The following is an 18,426-nucleotide window of genomic DNA, read 5'->3' on the forward strand; positions in this document are numbered from 1 at the left end:
CGGTGGATCCGGAGATCCCCAAATGCCGCGCCCCAACAAAAGCTACCTCCAGGCCGAAAGCAATCAGAAGATTCTCTCTCGAGGTGCGCTCATACAGTCATATGGCACTGATACAGCCCCAACTTGTGGTGGTACAGGCCAAGGGTTCCACATCAACTAAAAATACCATCCACTCTGTCCATCATTTTTCACACCTCATTGTTACCATTGAAATTAAAAATCAGGATAATAAGAAACTTATATGGACCACAACACAATGAACAAAGAAACATCATGGCTAAGATCTCTAAGTTCACATGGTATGATCCATCTGGATCCTAGAACGAAAGGATTTTTATTATTTCCATTCATCGTAGTGAGGATCGTTTGATAAATGAATTAGATGTCATATAAACAATACAGTGGATCCCACAAACATTGAGAAAACTTTTATTGGTTGGATTTTCCCTCTTAACATTTATTTGTAGCGTGGCCTATCTGAGACTTCATTAGAGCTGATTTTTTATATTCATATATAAGATCGAAGGTCAGACCTAATGGACGGGGTGGATCATATCAAAAGTTGACATGGGAACAGAGCAGCACGGTCGTACAACAAGAGGACTCCCACGTATGAGCGCACCTCCTTATTTTTCAGAGCAATATAAATAAGCCTTTCAGCTCTTTAAAATCATCAAGCAAAGGCATTCGCAATGGAAGGAGCAAACATTTCCAATCCAGCGGAAAAGAGGTACGTATGTCTCCCTTCCACTTTTGCCATACACGCTCTCACACGTGCAGAGCCCTGCCCATCCACACGTGATAACATGTGCCAATATGAAAAGCATGTGTGAAATCCCTGATTTCCACATTCTTGCCTAAAATCAGGCCGTTTAATCCGGTGGAACTTTATATTCAACATTTTCACTGTTATTTTCAGGTGTGCAGTTGTTACAGGGGCTAATAAGGGAATCGGATTGGAGATCAGTCGCCAGCTGGCATCCAACGGTGTTACCGTCATATTAACGGCTAGAGATGAGAAGAGAGGCTTGGAAGCTGTCGCAAACATCAAAGAATCTGGGCCGTCTGATGTTGTTTTTCACCAGTTAGATGTGAAGGATTCTGTTAGCATTGCTTCATTAGCTAATTTCGTCAAAACCCAATTTGGGAAACTTGATATCTTGGTAAGAAGTATGGAGTTGTTATTCTTTGATCTGGACCTTTCATCTAGTGGGCCCTTTCCAACTCGGCCGAGTGTGCTCGGTTTTAGTTGATATTGAGGACCGGAAATCCTCTACAACACCTGTTTTTACACACAATAAAGCTTTGTGACCCCATCATGTTGTCTATTTGAAATCCACTCCGTCCATCAAATGTGATGCCCAATTGTAGACCGTGGGAACAAAATTCATCCACACCCAAAGCTCAGGTGGACCACACCACAAGGAACAGTGGGGATGGGAAACCATCCATAGGTTTGTGTGGAGGGCCACAGTGGTGTGAATCTTTCATCAAACCCTTTCATCGTATGTGATCCACTAGGATGAAGGGATGATAAAAAAAAAAATTCGTTCTGATTCAAAACTCAAGTGGGCCACACCGTGCTAACTTAAAGGTTTTAGCCCAATTTCAAATTGCTCCAATTAGCGCAGCCCATCTGAGCTTTTTATCTAACCGATCCTTCTTATATATAAGGGTTCTCAACTGATGGATGAGATGGATTTTAAATATACAACATGGTAGGCCCCACATAACCCGAGTCTTTCTCGCCTCACATAAAATAGGCGGTGTTGGAGTGTAAAACATGGTCTTTTGACTCGGCGACTCGCCCAACGCGTTTTTGGGATGACTCGTTCGCCACCAAAACTGAGTTGACCCGTCCGAGTCAACTATAACTCAGACGAGTCGTGAAATTTTATGTTTAAGAAAGAGAGGATATCATGAGAAATTTATTTTACAATGCAGGTGAACAATGCTGGCATCCATGGACTTGTAATAGACTCTGATGGTGTAACGGCTTTACAACTCCTAGGTGGTGAGGTGAGACTCATGGCTAATTTTCAGTTTTATACAAGTGGGGCCCATTATTCAGTGATCTAAGCCGTTCATATTAAGGTCCCTACTGTGAATTTCAATACCCAAAATCTCCTTTAAAGTTGGCCCACTAAGGAACAGCAATGGTTTTGCTATATATTTTTGGCTACGATCTTTGAATTGGATGATCTTTTGTGCATGGGCCATCCAATATGTTACCCACCATACCAACGTTTCAGATCGTTCAACCATGGGCCCCACTTGTACAAATTTAAAGCTCGAATGCATTATATAAAATGTACGGCTGAGCATTTTGCTGTACCTGGTAAAATGTATTAATGTAGATGTGGGGCCCATCTTTTCGATGATCTAAATCGTCTGGAGAGTGACCGAACCCAACGGTGAATGGGAGACCCAAAAACATCTCTCATCAAATGATCCTGACCGTCTACATAAGCATTTGTTATATATGGACGGACGTCACTATCTTCATGGTACGGCAGGGATACTTTTAGGGGAGAAATTGGGACATAGCCCACTGCATGAAGGGCCAACAGATAAGTGGATCTGGCTGCAAAAAGGTGGGACCCACCATCTGAACCATTGGGCTCATGGACATCCAAGTCCGGTCCAAGATCGAACCAACCAGGTCCATTCCTAGCCCGGCCCAGCCCAGCCCAAATCCATCTCAGGGCCAGGGTGGGCCCACCATCTGAACCATTGGTTAAAAACATGAAGCTTTTCACTGAGTATCCAAGCATCATGGAAAAAGCATATTAGAATTGGATTGTGAAATGAACGGTTTGGATTTTGATTGATGCAGATGGATGAAGAGAAAATGAAGATAGCGAGGGGATTGTGGCAGGAGACATATGAAATGGCAGAAGAGTGTCTGAAAACCAATTACTATGGCAGCAAATCAGTAACTGAAGCTCTTTTCCCACTCCTTCACTTATCCAAATCACCCAGGATTGTTAATGTTTCATCCAGGCGGGGTAAGCTGGAGGTAACAAACTCGCCTGAAATGTGTGGTCCACTTCCTTGTTATGGCATGTGGGTATGAGATCTGGGCCATCTATCTGGTGGGTCCTGCTGTGGATTTATGCTCGCCCAAAAATCGTGCCATTTGGCTATACGGCTGGGGGTTGTTGTATGTGATAAATGGACGGTCCAAAGGAGTCCATTACCCATCCGTGACTGATGTATCAGCATCATAGACACATTGTGGGCCCCACCTGATGAGAAGAAGCAAGTGTTGATACGTGAGATGAGCATGGATTGCTGACTCGGACTCAGTCAAGTACGATCCGGCCCAACTGAGTCACAACTGACATGGTCGAGTCACAACTCGACTCTGGACCGGATGAGTTGGTACGAGCTCTTGAGTACCGCTGGCCATAACTAGGGGTGCACATCGGATTGGTAGAATTGTGGAACCCGACCAGAAAAAAAAAAAAATCAAAGAATCTTTTAGTCCAGTTCGATTCTCAGTTTGGGAGTATATACAACCAAATTAAATTGTCAACCGATCCGTAGAACCAAACTGTGGATCCGAACAGTAGAACTGAACCTGGAACCTTCCTCTCTCTCTCTCTCTCTCTCTCTCTCTCTCTTTCACCCAACGAACAGCCACCTTCCGCTCACCCTCTGCCCACTGGCCACCGCCCAACGATCCTCTCTCTCTCTCTCTCTTGCTAGCTCTCTCTCTCTCTCTCTCTTGCAATTGAGCTGGATCATAAAAATGGTCCGGCTCCGGTTTGGTTCTAGAGTGCTACTGGTCTAGTTCCAGTTCCGATTTTCGTAGAACAGTTAAGAATGGTTTAGTTCTGGTTTCACCCTAGAACTGAACCGAACCGAACCGACTTGTGTGCATCCCTAGCCATAACAGGTCTCATGCAAAAACCGACCCGGAATTCCATGGTCATGTTTCTCACACGTTGTTGTGTTGTCGCACACGTGTTTGAGATCTAGGCCGTTCATCAAGTGGGCCTCAACATGCACGTGGCATGGACCAAAAAATCAGCCCTGTACAGTCATACTACAGTCCACGGGAAAGAATTGACTACTGTCTGATGTATGCATGCAGCCCATACAATAGATACATACATGGCCCACCCAATGAACTGCCAAGATCTCACACAAGGTCTCGCCTTGTCATTCAAAATTGCAAATTGAACATAATAACATTTCCAACCCTATGGTTTCAGCTCATCCCCAATGAAAAGTTTAAAGAAGAAGTGAACCATGTTGATGGCCTAACCGAGGAGAGATTAGATGAATGGCTACAATCATATCTGAAGGATTTCAAAGAGGAACGGTTGGATAAACATGGATGGCCCACCACAACATCAGCATATATGATCTCAAAAGCTGCTCTCAATGCCTATACAAGGATTCTAGCCAAGAAATTTCCCACCTTCTGCATAAACAGTGTGCATCCTGGTGCCGTGAAAACAGATATGAACCACCTTTGGTGGACGGAGACCGTTGAAGAAGGCGCTCATGGGCCTGTGATGTTGGCGTTGCTGCCCGATGGTGGGCCATCTGGCCACTTCTTTGATCAGATGAAGATGTCAACATACTGATAGGAAATCGTTGGAAATTTTCAAGGGCTGTGATTGCTTCTCTCCTTTGTTTATCTTGAGCGCTTGTGCATGTTATAATTCGAAAACATGAATTTGAAATAAATAAATAAAAAGTGTTTTTTTGGTTTTAATCCCACATCTGAATTTTATTAATTGAAGAAATAACATAATTGTAAAGCAATGTACATCCACCAAATCACTGATTCAAAGGTGGATCGGGCATAGCTCAGAAATCAAAGAGAGAAGACAATATTAGCTATATGATTTTCGTTTCAAATTTGGACCACTCACTCATCAATGTAATCTAGATATATGATCCATACAGTGGCCCAGAATTTGGATGGTCTGAATATCTGTACATCAATGCCACATGTGAGGATGATGAATCACCATCATGTTGTAGATGGGACAGAACTAACACAGGAGTCCATCTCTAGTAAAGATAAGCCGTCTTAATTACAAGAATTTATAGATGAAAATTATCCCATAGTGTCCTACTTTAACGTACGAGTGTCCACGATTGAGAGGCTAAGATTTTTCAACTAATCTTATTTCGAGAGTGTCACCAGAGAAAGGGGTTCCACAATTTGCCCGGTTTGATTTGAGCTAATGAGTCTGATCCATGGGGTCTAACTAGTAAAAATATACAATGGCAGAGTACGATGGATGACACGCAAGCACTTGGAAATTACAAAAATTTATAAAATGTGGCATACAAATAATTCAAATTAAGCTGTCTAAAACATGTATTGAAAAAATAAATAAATACACACATGTAAAGTTTTGTATTTGTGTCAATTTAGGGTTGAACATCTTTGGATATTTATCTTTGATTTATAGATTTGAGTGTGTATCTATGCATGCATTCGCATGTGTCCGGGACCACAAGGAGTGATGTGGGGTCCACAAAAACTATCTAAAAGATTGAAAGTTCAAACTTTAAGGAGCATATACTGACTCCAACTGTGCTACTGCCAATTTGGTGGTGCCAAGGAAAAAAAATGAGTTTTTGGACAAACTTCGGAGATACTACCTCTGTAGCGACGATGCCACTGCCACCCCCTATTCAACACTGTAACAGTGTTCAACAACTAATAATTTAGATATGTTAATTTCAAATTTTCATATCTTTTGTTTTACAACTCCAATTTAGGTAATTCAGAAACTATGTTGAAACTTGATGAGTTTAATTTTATATAAAAATAAAATTTAAAGGGGTTAATTTTAGGACATTTTACCAATTAAACCGAAAGTCATTGGTTTTAAGCAGTTAATACTTATGAAAATTTTAAAATTTTTCTAAAACTTGAAATAAAGTAAAATTTTGTGGAGATAAAATATATTTGATGATGAACTATCATAAAAATTATAAAAATATTTTAATAAATAAAATTTTAAAAAAATAATAATCAATATACCAATTGAAATTAAAATTTTCTGCAACTGCAAGTTACTGATTGGCTATACATATCTTTTTCATCTTAGAGTTTTTATATTTGATGTCTTCTTATGAAATACTTATAATCATACTATGAATCATTATATATAATTAAATTAAGATTTTTTTATTTTTAATATATTTTACTAATTTTGATAGTTTTAAGTATAGTTGAATTATGATTATTAGAGTTGAATCATCGTTTTTGCTAATTACAAATAGGCCACGCTATAAATTTAGTATAATGTACCATATTTTCGATATTTTGGATTTTCAAAAACCCTTGAATTTTTTTTATTTTTTATTTTTATAATTAGCTTATATTATCACCTACTGACCGTTAACACTCGAGGTGAGCTTATACGCAAGTGGTACCAGTAAAGAACTATACGAATCCAATTAATCAACCGTAGGAAGCTAACGAATCCACCTAATTATTTAAATATTGAGTTTAATCACGTGATTTGTTCATCTAGGATCCAAATCTAACGGACTCATCACTAAATAATCAAGACAATCATAATAAAATAAAGACATACAAAAAGCATAGATAGGTAAAGTTCAGATCTTAATTAACAAACTAAACTATCCCAATTATCCTTTTAGCTTGAGAATCAATGGTTTCTGATAATTATGATCGAATCGATATTTTCATTAGTTGTGAATAGGCCATACTATGAACTTAATTAATTCAAACCCTTATTATTGTGCACAATAAATCTCGCTATCCAATTCATTCTAGAAATGTCTTAATTATCCAAATAAGCTCTAAACCGCTCGTTAGTGGGCCTCTAAACTCAAGGATATAGAAATACGTTCGTCTTAATGAGCTTGAGGTCCATTGCAGGACATTGAGCCAAGATCGTATATCGAATAGTTCAACTTGGACTCGCAAGGCGAGTGCTTGAGTTGTGCATATACCTTATATGAAAATCTGGAAATTAAGTGAAATTAGTCTATTTGTTCTTTCACAAAGTTGTAACTTTCGGACCGTCAATTCATGACTAAATATGGAGTGTCGACTAAAGATATTTCTCCACACATATCTGTATAGCCATAACCCCGATTGATTATCGGTGACCGTCGATCTAAGTTAGGACTTTTCCAGTTAATCGACACGTCCGATCATCAGATGATCATGTCCAAATATAAATCGCCTCTTGGGATACTTATCCCATGACTTAGATTGACTCGTACACTTCCCAATGGGTCCCATTGGTTGGAAGCAACCCCCTCCAGGGTTAGTATAATGAATAAAGGGTCATTGGGGCTATTTGTGCAATATCTGACACTATAAATACCATTCTATTTTCACCCCCTCCCCATACGAATTTTGCCTTAGAAAAAAAGAGAGAGAGAGAGAAAAAAGGAAGGATATCTTTTGTTAAATTACTCGGTCTGTCTAATAAGTGAAACCCACCAACCATCATTACATTTATTAAGGTTTTACTTGCATCCAAAGGATGGCCCAACTATTATTAATTTTAATAGTAAGATCATCATCTTGGACAATGGGCCCAATTGAAAAATATGGGCCACTAAATGTCGAAAAGAAGAGAGCAGCTTTAAGCCCAAAACCGGGCCTTGAAAATTGGGAAACAAGTCCCCAAGTTGAGTCTTAATTATGCTCAAAGCTAAGCCCATTTAATGACGTAAACATCATCAATGGACATAGGCCTAAAATATCCAAAGAGAACCCCAAAAGGTTTAAAGATGAATATTACATTACACCCAAGATTAAGCCTAGTATGTACATCAGGAAGGCCCTTAAAATTAGGCTTGATTCAGTAAGTCACGGGCCTAAAACTCAGACCATGAGAAATTACTTAAACAATCCCAACTGGGCCTTATTCCATCATAAAAACAAACCCAAATACTATATGAAAAGGGCCCATAGCCAAGTCTAAGGTGGATATAGCTAGCAGGCCCAAAGCTGGGGTTCTATATTAATTGAAAACCAGCCCATACCTGGCCTGATTAGATCCACCAAATAAGCCCAGAAACAAAGCAGGCCCTATATCAACCTCAAACGGGTCCAAAACCGTGGTAGTTTGAAGCTTGAAACGGACCTGACCTTGGCCTAAAATGCAATTAAAACAGGCACAAAATGTAAAGCATGAATATCACCACATCTTGCACAACTAGGGGTCAAAACCCTAGCTGCACCCAACTTATGTATGTGTTGACAACGAAATCGGATTGAGTACTGAGTTACTCCGCACACTCTTATCGTAGTGAGTAAACTCTGTTTGGCCTACCGTGAATGTATTTGGTCTATCCATGCCGTCCATCCATTTTTCTATCTTATTTTAGTGGTTGAGACCAAAATTTAAGTATACCCAAAGATCAAGTGGACCAAAACAGTTGGAATAATGATTTTCACCGTTGAAACCTTTAAAGGGCCCACAGTGATGTTTATTTCTCATCCAACCCGTTCATAGGATGACATAAATATGGATGAAGGTAAAAAAAAAATACAAGCTTGATCCAAAACTTCCATGGCCCCTAAGAAATTTTCAATGGTAGATGTTCAATTCACACTGGTTCATGTGGTGTGGTCCAATTGAGGTTTGGATATATTTCATTTTTGGGCTCAAGCCTTAAAATTATTCGGTAAAATGGATGGATGGACTGAATAAAATACATAAATCACGGTAAACCCCCAGAGTTTACTCAGTATGCATAGCGGACTGAGTTGCTCAGTACGCAATCCGCTTCCTATGACAACATAGCCACTGCACCACCTTCCATTGCCAAAAAAAACGATAGCAGATTGGCTAGTGTACATCACACCAACTACGTATGTTGTAGGTACTTGTCGTGCAAAGACGAGCAGTGACACTCCTTGACCTCCGAGTTGTACGAACGGTCCAAAGGAGGTCAAAGTTATATGGCTCCACAGTCATGTATTTATTATATCTATACTGTTCATTTATTTTTTGAGATCATTTTACAACATTATCCAAAAAATGAATCATATGCAAATATCATCTGGACTACACCACAAATAGCAGTGGAGATAATAATTTTTACCCTAAAAAAATTCATAGGGCCCACCATAATGTTTATTTTCCATCCAATCTATTCATAAGTTCACAAAGACCTAAATTAAGAGGAGAAACAAATTTTATATTGATTCAAAACTTTTGTGACCCCAAAAAGAGTTTCAATGGTAGACGTTCAATCCCTCACTATTTTTTTGTAGTGTGGTCCACTTGATTGTTAGATCTATCTTATTTTTCGTCTTAAGCCTTAAGACGAGTTCGTCAAATGGATGGACAGTTTAGATATAACACATACCTCATGATTAGACCCATAGAACTTGTTGATGTCAATACAACACCTATATAGCTGATGTGAGGTACACCAGCCACTCTGCTTTGCTGGTGTACCTTACACCAGCTATATAGCTGCTGTAGAAGCAGATTGGCCGGTGTATCTAACACAGGGTATATAGTTATTGGATTGACGTTATCAAGTTTTGTAGGTCTGATTATGAGGTATCTGTTATAATCAAATCATCTATTCATTTGGTGAGTTTGTCTTAATGCATGAGATGAAAAATAAGATAGATCTTACTATCAAGTGAATCACACAATAAAAAGACGTGGGGGATTAAACTTCTACCATTAAAACCCTTTTTGAGGTCACATAAGTTTTGGATAAATATGAAATTTGTTTTTCCTCTTCATTCAAGTCTTTTTGACTTGATGAGTAAATTGGATGGAAAATAAATGTCATAGTGGGCCCTACAATTTTTTTAACGGTGAAAATCATCATCTTCGCTGCTATTTATGGTGTAGTTCATATAATCTTTGGATATGATTATTTTTTGTATAGTATTTTAAAATGATTTTTAAAAATAGATAAACTATATAGATATAATAAATACATCACTTTGAAACTTACGTAAGTTTGACCTCATTTGAACCATTTATACAACTCAAAGCTCGAGGAGTGTCTGTGCTTGTCTTCGCACAACATGCACCTACAACAGCTACGTAGGTGGTGAGGTATAATAACCCATTCATCCGCTTTCACAAAAGGAAGCAGGTTGGCTAGTGTACCATACACTTCATGCGAACATCCCAATTGTACGCGCAGTTCAAATGAGATCAAAGTTACATGGGTCGTTTTATAATGTATTTATTATATTTATACTGTTTGTTTTTTTTTTTTTTTTTTTTTTTGAGATGATTCTAGGGCATTAGAAAAAAAAGGGATGAATCGTGTTTAAATCTCAAATGGGCCACACCAAAAATAACAGCCAGTATAATGATTTTCACTGTTAAAAAATTTGTAAGCCTGCCATTACGTTTATTTTCATCCAATCGGTTAATAAAGTTAAAAATATATAGATGAAAAAGAAAAACAATTTTGGTATTGATCTGAAACTTCTATTACCCCAAAAGGGTTTCAAAGGTAGACATTAAATCCCCCCACTATTTTTGATAGCGTGGTCCAATTGATCCTTAGATATGTCTTATTTTTCGGCTCAAGCCTTAAGACGAGCTCGCCAAATTGTTGGACGGTTTGGATTTAACATATACCTCATGATTTGACCCACAGAGCTTGCTGACGTCAATACAGCAGCTATATAGCTGGTGTAAGGTACACCAGCCAATCCGCTTCCTCCACAAAAAACCCCGCCGGCCCCAGAGAGGATGCTGACAACTGCCAGCGTAGGCCGCTGTCAAATCTGGCTACACCGCAGGACAGCCTCTGCCCTTCTCCGATCTCCTTCCTTTGCAATTGGAGGTGGGATGTTTTTGTAGCCATTAATGGTTGTCTCTGCTCCGAGGAAGAAGAACGAAAGTAACGACAATCTCCACAACCCCATATGACCAAGAAATCGGAGGTGTGCTCGGATTTTTTTATACATAAGTTTGAAAGGAAGGTGGGTTCCGTCATTGATGGCAGTCTGCGGTGCTGGAAGAGGAAGAGGAGGATGTTCTTGACGTTATCTTCATTAGCTACCAGAACGGACAGAGAAGAGAGGGGAAGTGGCATCCGCCATTTCCTCTTGGACAAGAGGTGAGTCAACCAGTGACGGCCATGGTTACTGCTAATTCTAACGGATTTTTATTTTTATTTTTTTGTATAACATAACCTTTAATGGCTACCGCATGCACTGCCACCGTCTCAAAACCAAATCACCGCCCTTGCCTTTTCAAAGCCTCGACACCCTTGACTTCATGGATGACAGTCCGCTATTAGAGGAGGTGCTGAAATTCAGGGCTGATGGGTTCAAAAACCCTTTTGCATCAACCGCAATATCCTCCATCAGAGACGGGGCCTTATGTCAGAATCCAACAATGGAAAATTGAGCCTCCCTGTTTGGATGATCTGGCTAGATCTGGCATGTCATACAAAAGCCTTCTTGTATGATGCGGGATTCCGGCTTTCATCCTATCAGTGTGGTTTGGAATCATGCGTTTAGGGGCTTTGATGGATGCCAAAAACGAATCCACCACATTGATGCATAGGTGGCTTTGATATCAACTATAATATGAATAATGGACTAAACAGATTGTCTATGCATTAATAATGGAGATTTTTAACTGTAATCTTAAATGCGTACCTTGATGGGAAGACATTTCTGATGCCGTGATGTTGTTGAGAGATCTTGATCTTTCGCACCTTACACCCTTTAGAAAATCTCTTAATGGGACTAGGGTTTTTTTGTCTATGTTGGTGAGGAGACCAAGACATGTATTTATAGAGAAGAGGGTTGGAGAAGCTTACCCATCACGCTTCTCCCCCCTAGGATCTTTACACCGTAGGTTTCCATATCCATCTTAATAACTGCATATAGGGACCACGGTTCAAGTGTCCCGCCCCAAACCTATTTTTAATGATCACAATTGTAGTGGGGCTCATGAATTATTCAATCTGAAATAATCCAATGGTCAAATAAAACAAGATGATCATGTTGGGCGCACCTGATAGGAGTTGTATAGAATAATCTTAAAAATAGGAATATTACAAGACCCATATGGCCACGCAAAGTGAATTTAGATTTTTTAGACATGATTTCACAATGTTCCCTGCAAATAGGGTCATTAGGTGGACACAATGGATCCCATGTTGTGCTTGGTTAGTTGTAAGCATTTTTTGTGTAGAGGTTTGTAATACAAAATAAGAGAGTTTTTGGAAACATACTTGCACACACCTATTCTTCTAGGCTGGTACGAGGATATGTGTCTTTCATGTGAATCCTTTACTTTCTCTCTCTCTCTCTCTCTCTCTCTCTCTCTCTCTCTCAATATTGCTTTTGACACCCCCAAACATGCTTTTGGCACTAGCATGCGTATTGTTATCACAACCCTATAGGCAATTGCCACCACCACGCATGATGTTGTTGCTACCACGTGTGTATTTTTTTAAATGACAAAAATTAGCACGATTGCAGTTTGGAGCCAACTCCTCAATACAAATGCTGGTGGAGGAAGTCATAATTTGATTATTTCCACTTTATTAGACTAATAATTGCCATTCAATTTGACAGCGTATCCAAATGCACTCATAATTTTTTTAGTTTTTTTTTTTTTTTTTCTGAAGCTGAATCAATATTATTGTCGCCAAAAGCAAAAAAAGGCTGGCAAAAGAAAAATCAAACAAAAGGAAATAACAAAACAAACTAAAATATAATCCCACCCACATGCCTAGCCCAAAATAATCTTAGGACAACTAATCAGTAACAACCATTGTTGAACTATTAAGATTCCAAAAGGCACGATCATTCTTTCAAGCCAAATTGACCACATGATAGATAGCACCACAACTCTCCATTTACAGAACCCAAAAGAACCCTCTCCTCCCACATATTGACGCAGGAAGAGCGTGAAACAATAATGGAAAAAATTGACATCTTCCTTAAGTAGGCAAAACCTCAAATTCACAAGGTTATTCTTGAATCTACAAGATAAAAAGGGAAATTCAAAATTTTATTATTCAATAATTGTATAATGTGTATCATTTCTTGATTATACCAACAATAAAAAATAAAACCTTAATTCAAAATTATTTAAAACAACAAAATTCTAACCATAATAGTAGTCCTAATTCAACTAGAATAGAATTGAAATAGTAAGTTTTTCCAAAAATAAAAAGTTTCAAAATTAACCTTATTGGATGATTCCTAGAATCATTACAATCAATATCTATAAAAGATGAAAATCTAAAATTCTAAAAATAAAGAAATATGACAAAAATCAAAATTACTAAAAGTAGTAAATTTGATCTAAAATATCGATTTTTAACTGGAAGTATTCGTTTTCTCACGAAACGGACGGGCTTGACCTCGGATGGCCCATCACATAAAGATCGATAGTCATACGTCCTGTAACGATACTCGGATCAAAAGTTATGGCCAATTTATGGTTTACACTTCAAACGATAATTTGCTCCTATCCAAAGTGAATTTCTTCGAATCGGATGCGCCTGGGGCCTAGTTACTTCATGTCCAATATAGGATTACACCTAGGTCTTACGGACTACTTCCGCTTTCATTTGGCTCTTTTTTAAAAAGTCTAGTTATGCTAGGAATGCATCTATGCTACATCCTACATCAGTTCCCTCCACTTGGAAAGAACTCGTCCTCGAGTTATCCAACGGACTCGGCTTATGATACTCATATAGGTCTGCTACATCGAAAGTTCACGAGATCTCCATGCCCTCAGAAAGATCAACAACATAGGCATTATCATTGATTTTCCTAAGAATTAGAACATGATTGATCTTCTTATTCCTTAGCTTGTTATATTTCCCAATAAAAAAATTTCTCATTACACAGGCGAACAAGCACGTTATCGATCATCCACTTCAAACATCTTTTGGCACCGATGTATATTAGCCTTTTTATTATACTTGGTATTGGACTCCTGAAACTTTTTTTGAACTTCAACATGTATTGCCATGATCCGGTCCACCATATTTTCTATCGCAACACACATATGTATACCCGATAACTTAGGTAAAGGGACTAGGTCAAGTGTATGTTTGGAAACACGATCATACACAACCTTAAATGAGAACTTAATGTGGATCGATTTTGAATGTTGTTGCAGGCGAGCTCCACCTGAGCAAGAGCAATATCTGCATGGGGGACAACTTGTCGAGAAATTCATCAAGCATAATCCCCTTGAATTCTTGCAATACTAGTTTCAACTTTAATAAAATGTTCGTGGATTTTACTTCCTTTTCATTTAGCTATGTTGTGTCATATGATTACCTCTCAACACTTGGTCTTTGGCTACATCTGTGAGCTATAATGCCCTTCTTTCCTTCCCTGCTTTGAAAAGTAGACAGAGTGCAGTTTGTTAAACACCCAAAAATGAGTTCCATCTCATGTCATTTGAAGGTGTCGTGGGTTAGATGAGCTCATTTCATTTAATGGTGATTGTGTATTAGATGAGCTCATTTGTGGGTGCCTGCTAGACAGGCCCTTAAAGCTATATCACTATAAGAAAGTAAGCAATAGCCGGTGGTTGGGGTCATTTGCCCCTTCTCTCTCTCTCTCTCTGCGCCTCTCCCTCTTCGCTCTCTCTCTCTCTCTGCGCCTCTCTCTCTCCCTCTCCGCTCGTAAGCTCTGGCAAATGGATGAAGCGTTGCTTGGAAAACCTCACCAATCTTAGAAAATTAGGAATATTGGTAGTTACAGAAGCAGATGTTAAGGTATTGGTGAGACTTGAGAGAGCGAGTGAGAGAGAGAGCAGCGCAAGAACAACTCCTGAAAGATGGATGGACAAGAATCAGACGATAAAAAACAAAGCACTGCTGACATGACTGCCATTGTGCAAAACCTTCTGATGCAGATGCAAAGCAGATTCCAGGCAATGTCCGAGTTGATTGTCTCGAAGATCGATGAAATGGGTACCAGGATAGATGAATTGGAGCAGAGCATCAATGACCTCAAAACCGAAATGGAGGTAGACAACTTGTCCCCTTTGGCCCCTGCCAAAACGAAGCCTGAAGAAACCAAACCAGCAGATGGTTTTACATGAGAATGCTGAGTTGGAAGGATGGAATCTCTGATCTGAAAGATGACTCACAAGGCCTTTTACTTGCTTGATGTCTCTATCTACTGTTTTGTTTGAGATTGAAGGTGTGGAACCTAGAACTTTTACTTGATTGTCTGAGTGTTGCAGGTGTTTGTGTATTTTTCAGGATTTATATTTCATTCTCACACATGCCATAAAAAAAGGTATTGGTGAGACTTCAATCCCCTCTTCATTTTTATTTACCTCTTTAATCCACATACTTCAACTTCCTATAATCATATCATTTTCTTTTTCTTTTTCTTTTTCTTTTTGTAACTTAGAAAAATATATATAGTCTTATGCATTTAAATTACATGTATTCTTTTAAGTAATTTATTCATTTTAAATACTTTAAATTCCTGCTATGAAATTTTCGAATGTTTGCTTCTTTATTCCTTTTATAGTTTGTAAAACAGTATTTTATAATTTATACAGAAATCTGCATTCTACTTGTTTGAAGAAAAGCTTCAGCCAAAACCCCTTTTGTATAAAACCACGCTTGCGGGCTAGTGGTCCGAAATGCCATCTTCTCTACATTGGTTTCTGAGTCATCATGGTAGGGCCCACATAGCTTTTTCAATCCTCTGCTGTGCGGCTTACTCGAGCTTTGGATTTGCATCATTTTTGGGCCCATCAAGCTCACGGTGGGGTCCACCTAGCTTCTTGTCGCAGGATGCTTTGGCAAGGAATCCGCATCCTTTCTCACGAGGATGTGGATTGCCTACTGACACTGCCATTAGCCCGTCGTGAGATATGTGTTTTAGGCTTTGAAAAATAGAACTTATTATCAGTTTGATTTTTGAACAATGGTATCCTCGAAGGGGATCTCCTTGTGAAGACGACTGTGTGCAAAAATCAAGATTAACAACTAATAAGGCAGGCCACACATATATATTCAATTGCCATAGTTGGAAATTTTATTTAGACTGTTGATACTTTTTTTGTGCAAGACCACCTTATGAGTGGGCCAGTCTGAATTTTTTGCATGTGCAATATGCTCATCTTCTATGTGGTTATTTGCTCTATAATATACGTGTTCCTTTTAGTGGCAGTACCCTAGTTTTCGGTTGTTGACAGAGAACATTGATGCGCCAAAAAGTTTGAATTTTATGATCAGTTCATATTTTCAAGTAAAAAATGAATGAAAATGGTGATATCCTAACCAACAGTACAGAGTATCATCCAAATATCCTGTCAATCTGATTTGGGGTTCACGATTAGTTACAGTAATTCCCAGAGTATAGACTATTTAATTTGACGTATGTGTATACACATGTACATTTTCTGACTACTAAAAGTCACACTGCCAAATTATTGAATTGATTAAAAAAAATAGCTTTAGTATGAATAATTGCACATCATTTTTAGGCTTTAACCACACAGTTGATTCACAGTACGTCTCTAGATTTTATTGGAGATGTTACTTTGCTCGTTTTAGGCAATTGATGAGAGTTTACACATATTCTTGACCAAGCTGCTCATCAGGTGGGAGCCACTATGTAGCTTCTTTGGCGCAAAATTCAGGTCGTTTGCTCATCTGATGTGCCATCATGTACGTTAAATGCTGATTGTCCATTTTGTCCGTATACAATTGGCTCACCTAATTTGTGTCTGACCTTATTTTTGGACCAAGCATAAGTTGTAGGTGAGGTTTCCAAAGCCCACATGTGTGGAGCATTGCCCAACCAAATACAACCACATGCACCAATGCAGCATAAGAGTGTTAGATAAGACCTTTCCATCTAGTAGGTCAAAATTTTTAGAACTTCTAACTTAAAAATCAAGTGTTTCTTCCTTGGGTGGACCACTTTGTATGAAACAAATGGATGTTCGGAAAGAGCTGTATTAGTCATTCATTTCTTTTGTATATTGTGGGTTTCAACACTGAGATCATGAGTTTTGAGTACCCATGTGGTGTGTGTGGATGTGTAAAAAAGGAAAAAAAAAAAAAAGCCACTGGGTGTGAGGGTGTGTAAAAAAGAAAAAAAGAAGCCACTCATTTCTTTTGTATATTGTGCCACACTTTAGGATCGAAAAGACTGATTCTTGCATGCGGCTCATCTAATGAAAAGCTGGGATCTCACACGTGTTCCATATTGGCATGTGCAGCTGCATGTGAATGGACACAATTCCACATACATGTGGGCTTAACCTCTGTTTTATGTTTACTTCATATGTTTTCAGACTTTTTTAGTCACATATGATAGTTGGCATCATAGCTTGTATAATGTTTAATTATAGTAGCTTAGTTTTTGTTTGTGCATGGAGAACTCATTGAGAAGCCAATGTGTCTGGATTTGTTTGCAGTCATTCTATGATTTGAAGCTCATATTGGATGAGTATAGTAATTTCACATCTTGAGTTTGAAATTTAATCGTGTTAGTAATATTCTTATAAAGAGTTATCTATTTGTTATGACTCAAGAAAATTTAATTGAGAATTCTTGTCATGTAATCTTTGGCCATCTTTTTTTCCAGGCAATTGATTTATTATTTTTCTTAATCGTCTTTTGTAGGACATTGATTGACAGATTAGGAAATTCTATCTGTAAGAATTTTGGAGCATCTTCCATCTATGGCAGTGCCTATCAAATCAAAGTTTGGATTTTAGAACTATTGGCCCCACTTGTAACAAGCATCATCAAGACACTTGGACCGAATGTCCTAGGAACTTATACTTCCTGTTCTATCCATGAATAGTTTCTAAAGTTAGGTATATGCTTTGAAATCTTTTATAAATTTTTGAGCAAGCAAATTCTAGCATATAACTTTCATTTTTTAATCACAATTTTCATTTCCAGACATTTTTCTCATAGCAAAGAGTGCGATGACCTGCACATGCAAAGTGATTGGACAAAGTGAAGAATGGTGGAATGGTGACTAGATGGTGATGAAATGCTTGGATGATATCTTGTAATTGTAACAGGAGGGCATGGATGTTTTGTTTCAGATCTTCTGATAGTGCTAATATTTGTTATATGTTCTATACTTTAATTCGCAGAAACCGTTCACTTAAGGTTTGATTTATTTCACTATAGGCATTGTCTGCCTGTGTAATATGTTAGTTAAAAACTGAAATAGGAAGCAATTTCTTTACAGTATATGCCTAGGAGGGCTTCCATGAATTTTCATTTATTACGTACCATATAACTAGAATAACTAAGAGTTTCTGCAGTGAGCTTGGATTTTCATTTTTCAGTTGAAGATTTGCTAGAGGCTTCGGTATTTTTCAGGATTTCAGTTGGATGACTTGGAGCTACGAAATTCAGAGGTCGAGCAACCAACAACCTCATCAGCTGAAAGTGTGCATAAGCAATCTTTTGTAATTGGTAAGTAATTGTCATATAATT

At 38.4% G+C, this 18,426-nt stretch overlaps 2 protein-coding genes across 3 annotated transcripts; both read left to right on the forward strand.

Annotated features, from left to right (window-relative positions):
- The first annotated feature begins 615 nt into the window (after positions 1-615).
- Positions 616-4,709, forward strand: LOC131230839 (salutaridine reductase-like). The gene is made up of 5 exons (XM_058226847.1): positions 616-730; positions 920-1,163; positions 1,945-2,019; positions 2,837-3,019; positions 4,221-4,709. The coding sequence occupies exons 1-5, from the start codon at positions 693-695 to the stop codon at positions 4,596-4,598; spliced, it is 918 nt and encodes a 305-aa protein (XP_058082830.1). The 5' UTR covers positions 616-692; the 3' UTR covers positions 4,599-4,709.
- A 6,091-nt stretch (positions 4,710-10,800) lies between these two features.
- On the forward strand, positions 10,801-18,177 carry LOC131231254 (uncharacterized). 2 transcript variants are annotated; one of them, XM_058227393.1, is made up of 2 exons: positions 10,801-11,070; positions 17,593-18,177. In XM_058227393.1, the coding sequence occupies exons 1-2, from the start codon at positions 10,877-10,879 to the stop codon at positions 17,774-17,776; spliced, it is 378 nt and encodes a 125-aa protein (XP_058083376.1). In that variant the 5' UTR covers positions 10,801-10,876; the 3' UTR covers positions 17,777-18,177. The 2 variants fall into 2 exon arrangements, with proteins under 2 accessions (XP_058083376.1, XP_058083377.1); XM_058227394.1 differs by lacking the exon at positions 17,593-18,177 and adding an exon at positions 14,106-14,333.
- Positions 18,178-18,426: the final 249 nt, after the last annotated feature.

This window comes from Magnolia sinica, chromosome 17, assembly GCF_029962835.1.
Source record: "Magnolia sinica isolate HGM2019 chromosome 17, MsV1, whole genome shotgun sequence".
Lineage (NCBI taxonomy): Eukaryota > Viridiplantae > Streptophyta > Magnoliopsida > Magnoliales > Magnoliaceae > Magnolia > Magnolia sinica.